General features: G+C 33.2%; 1 protein-coding gene across 1 annotated transcript; it reads right to left on the bottom strand.

The window, feature by feature from the left end:
• Positions 1 to 239: 239 nt before the first annotated feature.
• Positions 240 to 11,690, bottom strand: LOC126669077 (lysine--tRNA ligase, chloroplastic/mitochondrial). Its single transcript, XM_050362393.2, has 14 exons — positions 11,451 to 11,690; positions 11,137 to 11,355; positions 10,477 to 10,588; positions 10,186 to 10,294; positions 9,824 to 9,881; positions 7,975 to 8,043; positions 6,814 to 6,921; positions 5,245 to 5,337; positions 5,018 to 5,122; positions 4,686 to 4,892; positions 4,445 to 4,539; positions 3,916 to 4,006; positions 1,103 to 1,273; positions 240 to 661 (listed from the first exon to the last, which is right to left on the bottom strand). Exons 1-14 carry the CDS (start codon positions 11,655 to 11,657, stop codon positions 569 to 571), a joined length of 1,737 nt encoding a protein of 578 aa, XP_050218350.1. The 5' UTR covers positions 11,658 to 11,690; the 3' UTR covers positions 240 to 568.
• Positions 11,691 to 11,899: the final 209 nt, after the last annotated feature.

Raw genomic sequence — 11,899 nt, 5'->3', positions numbered from 1 at the left:
GACACACATAACAATCATAATACTATTATCCGAGTATGTTTATACGACGAGAACAAGACGTCAACTAATTTTGGTACCCTACACCGCGAACAAGGAGTCGGCAGCTATAATATTGCCTGCCAACCAAAGTGTTTGATAGAGATATGAAAGAGAAATGTAACATTTTGAGATGCAGATTTGGGTGAGAAACTTCTTAGATAGGCATCTCATACTTCCTGGAAGTATAAGTGATGAGGAAATTGTTACGAATTTATGCGGAAAGCTCCTCATGGAGTCGCATAGAATAATTATTTGGAAAAATCATTAAATACATGATGCTTGTCTCGCCTTTATCGGACTCCTGGGAGAAGAAATTACTCCCAACATTCAAATCTAAATGATACATGGAAATCTCCAAAAGATAAATGATCCTCAATCACATATCATGAATGATGCATGAAACCTCCAAAAATGCCATATAGCTCAAAATGTCCTATCATATTTTATCAACCTAAAATACAACAAAATACCTTGCGAAATCTTCTTTTGGATTAACTCACTCATTGTTTCTTGAATGCCGGGAGGAAACCTATGGCTGAATTTTGAGCACGGGAAATGCTATAACATCTCGAATACTAGCAGAGTTTGTTAAAAGCATCACCAACCTGTCGATTCCAAGTCCCTAAGCCAAAAAAATTAAAAATCTCTGTTATATTCTTTCCAGAAAAATAAATATTACACATAAACTCAACTCACATAACAGATTAAAAGAATCATAAATATAAGGTTTGATGCCTATTTAGCATGAGAACAAAAATGCTGAATCTGACAAAGTGGAAACAAAAAAAGGTGAAATGACATTCTCTTAAGAATAAGTTACAAACATAGAGTTGTGTAGTTTCAGATTCCGGAAACAAAACACTGAGACGTAGTACTCGAGAATTTTCCATGCAACGTAGTAGTCTGATCCAAGAATAACTTCAAAGAGCAATTTGTGTACTTACCAATAGGAATTTAACATAACTCAGTTTCCAAAGGCATCAACATTTTTCTTGTTAAATCAATCATTTAGTTTCAAAATATTCTTTGACAAAGAAAAAACGCACAGCATAGAGGTGATTACCATTCCTGAAGCAGGAGGCATTCCATATTCCAAAGCCGTTAAGAAGTCATCATCAAGGGTCACTTCATATGAATCATCCTCGTGTTCATTTGTATTCTCTTCTTGATTTGCTTGTAAAACAGTTTTTCTCTTCTCATTGTGCTGCCTCACTTGCTCTTCCAAGCGTCCTCTCTGAAAATACATCATATCAAACATAGCTACAGGTCTCTTGATATACCAGAAAAGCACAAAAGCATTAGTAGAGGAAAAGCATACTGGACAACAAGATAGCAAGAAAAAAAAATTGCAGGCTACATTTTTTTTAATAGAAAAAGACACATTTCTTCTTATCAGAGGGACCGAGGAGCCATCAAATCTATGCGCATCATTTTAAAAATCATCATATGGTCCACACTTTTAGTTTTACTTCACTATGCATGAAGTTTTCAGTTCATTAAGCAGAAAAAGAAAAAAATTATTTGTAGTCATTCAGACATGCTGCTAGGAGTGAGCAAAAACTCAGTTAAACCCTATGAACCACAGACACGAATTCAGTTAACTTGTGTTAATTGACCACAATCGACCATTTGCTCAACATACCACTACTCTTACATCTCCTGATCAGCATGTACAAGGCAACTAACTACTATAGATCTATTTCAAACTAATTAAAAAGAAACTTATAATGCTAAGAAGGGAAAAGCAATGGATGGATTGGATTAAGATAGTTAAAAGACTGCGGTACTTGGGCGCAAGGTGAAGAAAAAAGACATTGGTCTGAACAAAAGTGAGGTGCAATTTTTTTTACATAAATTACTAAATGTCTTTTTTCTAATATCAAACGGCTAAAACTTCAGCATAAATTACTAAATGACCATTTTCTAATATCAAACGGCTTTTAAGATTCTTTTATTTTGTTAATAGATTTTGGATGTGTAATGTATTTTTTTACTTAGATAATGCTAAAGTACTTTTAAAATTTCTAAGGTAGTTTCAATATGTAAAAAACTTTTACACATCTTAGTATAGCTTGAATTCCTACAACATAGGTTATAATTTAAAGAAAAAATCGATCTAATTTATTTGAAACTTCATACTTATTTAAAACTTTTAAATTCCATTTTTCTCAAATAAAAAAAAAACTTTTAAATTTCATTAAATAACTTAATTTACTAAAACATAGGTTGAATTAGCTGGAAACATAGGCCAAATTAGTTCTTTCTTTACGACTCATTTCTTTAATTATCGCCTAGGCCATTTAAGGTGTAACTTGATTGAAGGCACCCTCCCATAGACGTCCAAAGGGAGTTTTTTGCCAATTGTGCCTCGCCTTTGCGCCTAGGAGAGCCGCTTCTGCGCCTCTAATTACATTGGACCAGATACAGCAAATGAAAAGAAAAGGGTAAAATTTTAGGATAATTACTATAAAAAAACCCTCACATTAAGTTAAAATTACTAGTTCCCCCTTGCTTTTAAAAAGTCCATGGTTTTCCCCTAACTTTTGATCAAAATTCATTACCACTTTCAGTCAGTTAGAGCCTTAGAGAGTCTTATTGATAAAAATAAAATCCAATTTGGCCCATGAACTTATGTTTCCTGCAAAAAAAGTTATAAAATCATGATAATTTAAATAATTACCGAAAATATTTGTGATTTTTTATTGACTTAAGTAGCAATTTGTCGCCTCAACTTGTAAGCAATGGACAATTAACACATAAATTAACTTTGTGGGCAAATCGATCATGAACTTGGTGATTATGGTCAATTAACACAATTTTTGGCAATTTGCCCCCTCAACTTGTAAACTAATAGTCCCCTCAATTGGCAATTTGCCCCCACAACTTGTAAGCTAATTGTCCCCTCAATTGAGGGTTAATTGACCATAATGACCAAATTTATGACTGATTTGCCAACAAAGTTAATTTATGTGCTAATTGCCCATTGCTTATAAGTTTAAAAAACTTCAAAATTAAATTCAAATGTTCTTTTTTTTTTGACAAAACAACAAAATTTAATTTATTTTGCGTTGATCTAATTTATTATTAATTTTAAAATTCAGAATATATTTGATCTGGTTCGATTTTGAATAAAAAAACTTAAATTTAAAACCAAACAGAAATATATTAAATTTATATTTTTACCGAATCCAAATATATTATAATTATTTATTTTATAATTTTAATTTTTTTCGTTTTTAATACTTATTTTAAAGAAAGAAATAAGATATTAATATATTATAATAAATAAAGATAAATAATTATTGATATTTATTTGGATTTTCTAATGATTTATGGATTTTTTTTGAAAGACAGAGAAGTTTCAAGATGAACTTTATTTTTAACAATGAGACTCTTCGACCTAGTTTAACTAATAGAGGGAACAGGGGTGAATTTGATCAGGGAAAACAATGAACTTTTTAAAAGTGGAGAGTGCTAATAATTATCACTTAAATTAATGTGGGGATGTTTTTAGTTATTACCCCTTACAAGTTTTGTTTGTTATCATGTACACCTTCGATGTCCACAATGGCTTCAAGGCTTGGAAATAATAACTAAAGAAAATTAATCGATTAGCTAGCTTCTATTTTTTCCATGAAGACATTTTAAATTCTTCTACGACTTCCAAAGTTTAATTTAAGCTATTAAAAGTTCATCCAGGAAGAAAGAATTTATAGGAAATTTATATTTAGGTAATATCATAAGTACAGGAACTTTAAAAAGAAAAGGATAACTGACTACTACTAGTAAAATTCATAGCAGCATGTTCATCATTTGAATTGACACATTGAAACCATAAATCTGAATAGCATATCTTCAAGAGGGCTTATGACATACCTGATCCATAGGATCAGTCAATTCAGAAAATGCATTAGCAAGTTCACGACCACAGATGAAGAGCTCAAATCTTTCAGTCAAGCCTTCATGCCTGTTGTGGATAAATAAAAAGCCAAGTTTAAAAAAGCAATAACAAAAGAGGCAACTACATTCTAGTGCTCTCTACACTTTCAAGAAAGAATATGCTCATTTCAAGTTTGCCATAAATATATAATCACAAAGATAAATTTTCCATCTGGTCAAACAGAGGACTGTGTATTGCTAACAAACCAGAAAGAAAAAAAATAAACTGCAAGAGATATTTATAATCATAAATGCAAAATAATCTAGCCACCAACATTACATCTCTTTAATAAGAATTCTGTTTTCTTTTACATCAACACATGAAGCAAGTACACCAAGATACTAGACAAAGATAAATTGAGAACACCTTAAAGTACCACACAAAATGTGAAAAAAGGGGCAACAATTTTTGTGTCATTATACATAAGAAACAGACAACACTAAGACTTTGGTAGAAGTTTTCTACCTTCGATGTGGTTTTGCCAGAGGAGAGATCTCAATAGGATAGTCCAAAACAAATGTGGGTTGCAAGAGCTTTGGCTCTACAAAAATTTCAAAAACCTGCAAAAGTTGAATAAACTTAAAATCTTATGGATGTCGAAAACAGATCCCCATGTGGCCACGAAAAAAAAAATTGAAACATTCCCCTGCAAAAAGAAAACTTCCCAGCAACCTCCAACTTGACTTGAGAAATATAGGATGATCACCTCATTAAGGAGGTGGCCCAAAGAAGCGCACCCTTCAATTGAGGATCTATCCTTGTTTTCAAGCACAGGCTCAAGATTCTTCAAAGTTGTATCTTTGGCAGCTTTTAGATCATTTTGAAGCTCATTGAAATCAATTCCGGTGGCCTCTTTCACAAGATTATGCATGGTTTCTCTCCTCCAGGGCCGCTCTAGACAAATCGCTATCCCCTGTGTTGAAGGATTACACAAGCTTTTCAAAATCTAATAGGATATCACTCTCAGATACTTTAATATAATGAAATAGACAAATAGTAAATGTCTAATGGTGTACTCCACTGCTAAAGCACCATTACCTGGTAATCAATTGTTAGCTTCCCATGAACAGCAATAGCACAGCGAGTGACAATTTCCTCTGCCATGTTCATCATGCTTTGATAGTCTGAATATGCTTCATACATCTGTTATCAAGCTAGACAAGTAACTATCAGATTTCCATCATATAAGACTACTGAAATTATTTGTACCATGCAAAGCTTATAATCTAAAATTTGGATTGGCTAAGGTGACACTATGAGTTTACCTCTATAGTAGTAAATTCTGGATTATGTCGAGGGGAAATGCCCTCATTTCTGAATATTCGACCAATCTCATATACTTTCTCAAATCCTCCAACCTATAATTTCGTAAGACAAATTAGGACTAATAATAATAATAAAATAAAGGAGGATAAAATGCAGATGAAGCTAATACTTTGACTCACTGTTACTTTCTAAAATAAAAGCGAAAAACTAGCATGAATATCATATTATTTCATCAATTACAATGTATACTAATATTAATGGCAGAGGATTTTTTTTTTATGTATTTGCCATGGCACTCGCAAGCCAAGCATTACAGAAGCATTATTCTGTCTGCTACCCAAATAGTGTCCTGAAAAGAGATGGACAGAGTCAGCCCTACCCAGCAATTGTCAATGATTTTGCTGTTAATGAGCCTCGGTACTAAGACTTGTGTTTACAAATCAACGCCTTTCACTCTCAATTTTACACTTGAATCAAGAATATAGAGAGCATTTGCACTGCAAAAGATCTAGAGACCAACAAAAAGTGCATGTGAGGGAATACTTCATGTTAAACTGCTAAATGAGAAGAGGCGAGTAGTATATCAAACACGATTATTTAAAAACAATAGACATGGCTGCATAGGGAAAAAATATTGTGGTTGAAGATCAAGATTTAGAATCAAATTTAGATAGGCCGCAAGGATAAAATTTGAAGAGACCAAAATGACCCATCCTTGTAAATGATTAAACAACTGAACAATAGTTAACAGCTAAGCTTTTAGAGCTGCAAAATAAGTAAGCAAGCATTAAATGCCAGGGAGGAAAAACACAGCCTGAACAAAAATGAACACAAATTTCTCTACATTACCTCCTAAAATAAATTTCTCTGCACAACTAGAATAAAGGATTACTCCTCAAAGTTCAAACTTTTGGACTTAAGGAATCAAGAAAACCAGAAGATGATTGTGTTGTAAGTCCAAGTGAACTGGTTCATAACCTGTTCACTTGAAATAAATTTCTCTGCACAATTAGAATAAAGAATTACTCCTTCAAAGTTCAAACTTTTGGACTCAGGGAATCAAGAAAAGCAGAAGATGATTGTGTTATGTAAATCCAAGTGAACATGTGCATAACCTCTTAAGGCAATATTAGTAATGAGTATGATCCATCAACCACCATTATACAAAATCATTATGTTCAATTAGGCACAAGATATTCTACCAGCTAGAAATCAATAACGCAGTACACGTTGATTTGGGGGAACTGATGAAGTGTTTGCAAGTAATTGCAAAGATTGTTTAAGAAAATAGAGTGAATTGTAAAGCCTCGTGGATGTTGCAGTTTCCTAAGTAAAATATACCAAGAAGACAGAGAGCAAGAGATTTTAAAGCTTCCCATAGAGCGTAAATTTTAACAAGTTACCAAAAGAAAATCCCTCAAAAACTAATGCTTGAGAAGAAATTGTCAAGTCCGGCACATTGTCTAGTAATACTTTTCATGAATATAACAAGATGGAAAATAAAGGCTTTATCAATGAGTTATATGACAGTATCGAAGTTTAAAAGAGAATTAAGATCAAAACCTCACCAACATTCTCTTCAAATGAAGCTCTGTTGCAATTCTTAAATAAAGATCCCTTCCAAGTGAATTATGATATGTCACAAATGGCCTAGCTTCTGCTCCACCAGCTGCTCCCTAGAAGATAAAATCAATAAAAAACCAATTTCTAGAAGCTAATAATATTTCTAATTAGAAACACACAAATGAAATCAAATCCAACAATGCAAACTTGAAAGAAAAAATTTCTCTCATGCAATGAAGACAATCAACTTAGATATGCAAAAAGGATCTCTATAAAGAATTATTGCAAGACATTAGAAGAATGATGATGTCTTCTGTTCTACCACGCCCAATGAACAAATTCACCAATATTAATTCCACAAATATATAAAAGTGAAAATTATGTCCACTTCCTGAAGATACCACTTTTGTTCACTAAAATGACTCTTAAACAAAGTAGGAACTTGAGAAACAACTACGTATTAACACTCTAAACCCCAAGTTAGATTATCTATGTAAAACATCTAAACCTTCATAGTGAAAGAGATTTCCATTTGTCTTAGAAACCTAGTTCCATTCTGATGGCATTTTCCCACTGGGGAATTTTTTTCAAAACAATAGCCATTCCTTGCTCGCTATATACTATATTCACATTTATCATATCATATGCAACCATGAAATTCCTTAATTAAACCCAAAATTGAGCAGTAAAAAAAATGACAGTTGTATAGCATGTATCACACTGTTTCCGAATGTCAATGTCCTATCGAAGCTAGAATTTCTGCATTGGAGTGTGCACATGCTTAGGACATAGCATTCTCAAAGGCCCTGGGATACAGAAGGAACCCAACTAAAGATGACTATGTTAACATCCCAGTGGTCTATTTAAGGTTTTCAATTCTCAAATCTAGCCATGATATATGACTTTGGCAACAAACACAAACCGGTGAAGTAAGGGATTTTAGAAAACACATCTGAATATGCCATCAGACAATATGACAAAACTAACAACGCCATCACAATGACAAGAATGCTGTTATATAGCTTTCACATCAATATGCCAAAACTAACAACACCAACTTTCAGTTTGAAGAATGGTTTACGAAGTTGCTACGTAACATGGTGTAAGACAATAATACTCAAAAGAAGATATCAAAACGCAAAAGTACGATGATGGCAGTAATAAACCTGTAGAACTGGAGTTTCAACTTCAAGAAAACCTACTGCTTCCACTGTCTTGCGAAGCTCAGATATAACCTGCCAAAAAAGATATTAGAGTATTATTCTTCATCTTAAATTGCTAAACCATCCAAATAACAAGAATGCTGCAAATCCACAATATAATCATAGTCAAAACCACAAATAAAAATTGCTTGCAGTCAGAAGTATGCAGAGTTTGAAGGAGCATGAAACTGTCAATGGTGGAGACCTCTCTACTTAAGTAGCACGGAAACGACACGACATTTTTCTAAAATGAAGGACACAAAAAGTGAGGGAAAAGTATAAATAATAAAATATAGGGGTATATTAATAATATTAAAAAATTTACTATATATATATATATATATATATATATATATATATATATATATATATATCAAATTTTATTTATACATTTATGTCAATTAATAAAATAAACAAAAAAATAAAACATAATTAAACCCAATAAAATAAAAAGATAAGATTTATTGTAGATAATGTGAATAGTAAAATTTGTAGGTAATTGATTAAAAACATTATTTGTTGAGAGTTTTTTAGGGTTTTTTTTATCGCTGCCTAATTTTTTTTATTTACCAAACAGACGGAAACGTTTTCTATGAGTTTCCAAGAGTTTCCGGTTTCTGAAACGGGGCACGCGACTTTGTCAAAGTTTATGTGCTTCTTACCTCTCTACACAAACTTTAAGATCAAAACTCATAATCTCTACTGTTATTTATCTTTCAAAGTGATTCTTGTTCCTAATACTCCATAAAAAGAAATTCTGGCCTTACAAAAATGTTCTTATTTTTTCCTCAAAAATCGAATTGCCAATAATACCTAAATAGACACGTTGTGAACTCTTTCATTCCCATCTGCCATTATGTACAGTAATGTCACTTAGTCATAGCCATAGTTGTTAAAGCGCTAGGCGCACCTAAAGCGCAAAGGGCCTCAAATAGCCCGAGGCGCTAGGCGCAAAAAAAGCGCACGCCCGAGTGAATCTAGGCGCATATATGTAAAAAAGTTAAATACCTATTATAGATATATAAAAGCTTGCTCAGATGACATGATTCTTTGTCCATGACCTTGATTCTTATTTTAATGTGATAAAAAACAAGATCATCGATCAAGATAGAGGAGTCTTGAGCATAATAGTTTTTAAGTGCAATATTTTTATATTTGTAAGGCTTCTGTTTTCATTAATTGTTTTATTTATATTTGATTTTTTAAAAGCTCAAAGTCCAAAGCCCAAAACTTTAACAAATACAAAAAAATAGGGTTTCCAACAATGTCTCTTGCCTGGAAAAAGCGCACTTCATGCCTTAAGCGCACCCGAAGCGCACCCAGGCGCACCACCCTCGCCTAGCGCTTTTCTAGCGCCTAGGCACGCCTGAGGCGCGCTTTTGATAACTATGGTCATAGCTTAGCCTACTTTTTCCTCAAAAATCTAATTGTCAATAATCCCAAATAGACAAATTTTGAACTCTTTCATTCCCATCTGCCATTTTGTACAGTAATATCATTTGTGATAGCTTTGCCTTATTGCCAATCCAGTAGAGTTGCCAATATAGGTTCTTTTCTCCCAATCTATTTAATTAAATGACAAACGGGTAGAATGTTTTTAAATTTCACATTACAACTTTTGTAATTGTTTATAAAGAGATTAATAAAGGTCTAAAGTTAAACTTCATGATCAAGAATAAAAGAAAAACAGATTTTACAGAAAAATTAGAAAAAGCTACAACTGGTACCCTCGCTTTTAACACAAGTATAAGTTCAAAAAACTTAGAGAACGCGAGAGAGATGTTGAAATTTTATGATTTTGAAGAAATCACACCTTTGCTCTTTTGCGGAACACATCAGCTACTTCAGGATTTGCAATCATATCAACATACCTAAACACAGCAATAAGAATTGCAGGAAGAGAAACAGAAAAAAGAATGTGTTCAGCAAGATACTACAATAGAGACATGCATAAAGTGTCCATAACCTTTAAATCACATTAATGTCTCACTACCTCACCAAAAACAAGATGAAACAAAACACATTTGTGCTACTTTTACATTGTGAAAACTGAAAAGATAAACTCTAAATTATTTTCTAAGCAAATTCATCAATCAAAGTCAGCATAAAGCTATTTCATTGTGTCTTTGTCATTGTATAACCCAAAAAAGATTGAGAAATGGAAAATTAACTAACCGCTGGCGGTAGCGCTTATCTACATCAGTTAAACCATGATATTTGTCCGGTAGTGGAAGAAGAGATTTTGTAAGAATAGTGAAAGAATTCACACAAACTGAAAGCTCACCTGAGGAACAAACCAGAAACAGAGGGGGTGTTAAACCCAAGGTTCCGTGGATCATAAAAAATAATGATAACATAGCATTTCAGTTTTTCTACCTCAACCAAAAAACAACGACGACTATGCAATAGGTTTTAAGGTTCAAGTGAATGAGCTCCCTTACGTTCATTATCTTTTGATAAGTTTACCTTTCTCTGTACGTTTCATGGAGCCAGTGGCACCCAATATGTCACCAATATCAACAAGTGTCTTCAATTTCTCTAAGTCATTATTCAAAAGATGCTCCTTCTCACAGTAAAGCTATAGAAGAAGAATGATTGAACGAAAAGATGTATTAGAAAGAATATAAAAGAATAAACAGAGGAGCATGGGAATGCCAGAGAGACGCAGAAATGGCAGGTAGCTCTCTTGATTGTCATCTAACTTCAAAAATAAGGTGCCTCTAGTATAAAAGATGTAAACCCAGTAGAGAACCACCGACCATCAATTTATAATTGTTGTAAATAAGCTTATTTTTAATGGATAATTTAATTTGATGTTGAATTGATATGTTTAATCAGTTAATTATGCAGAATCGGCTGCTAAACAGAACCAACTGCACCATTGGCTAAAGATCTTGGCATTAAGGTAACAGCTTCTGCCACATAAGTAGTTTAATTCTTCTTCACAATGACTTAGTTTCAGCAGAAAAAGAATTGTAACTCTAATATGCAGCATGTGAGCAAAAGCAAATGTCATTTTACAAAAACAACACAAGAACATTTGTAACTAGGAATCTACAATATCAATTAAAGTTGCTAATAATTAAAAATTTAGAATAACTCAGAATGCATAGGAATGGTAGAAACCTGAATAGTTCCAGAGTCGTCCCGGAGAGTTAAGAAAACAAGCTTTCCGAAAGCTCTACGAGCAACAATTCGACCAGCTATACACACATTATCACTCTCGTCCTTAGACTCTTCACCATTAGCTAAATGCCTATATATCTCTTGTAACTGATTAGCACTGTGACTCCTTTCCCAGTTATATGCATATGGCTCAACCCCATTGCTCCTCAACTCTTCTACCTTCACAAACAAAAACACCGAATAGGCTATGAAAACATTCACTTTTTTCTTGCTATCTGATTAATTAACATTAACAATACTAATGTATATTTGACCTTTTTGAGGCGAAGGGCGCGAATAGCTTCGCGGTCTGATGTGGAGGTGGAGGTGGAGGAGCGGCGGCTGCGGCTGGGGACTTTGGTGGCGGCGGTGGTGGAGGAGCAGCAGCGGAGAAGGAGTGAACTAAAAGTGTGTTTGGTGGAAGTGAAATGAAGGATATGCCTAAAAGAAGCAGATAAACTACATAGCTTCACTGCCTCCATACTCTTCTTCTCTTCTATTGATATTCTTCTCCTTTTTTATCTTTTCATATGTATGCTTTAAATTCACATATTAATGTTTTAGTTGATAATTTTTCTAATTTATTTCATAAAACTTTAATTACTTTAACTCTTTTTCTTTTACACTCTGATGAAGGAAAACAACCATTTGCATTTTTATTTGGGTTTCGACTCTATTCCAAATTAAAAATAAGGGATTATTTTTCAAATATCTGTTTTGGGTA

This window comes from Mercurialis annua, linkage group LG2 (assembly GCF_937616625.2).
Source record: "Mercurialis annua linkage group LG2, ddMerAnnu1.2, whole genome shotgun sequence".
Lineage (NCBI taxonomy): Eukaryota > Viridiplantae > Streptophyta > Magnoliopsida > Malpighiales > Euphorbiaceae > Mercurialis > Mercurialis annua.
Note: the sequence above shows the minus strand (reverse complement) of the source record. Positions and strands in the feature narration are given on the sequence as shown.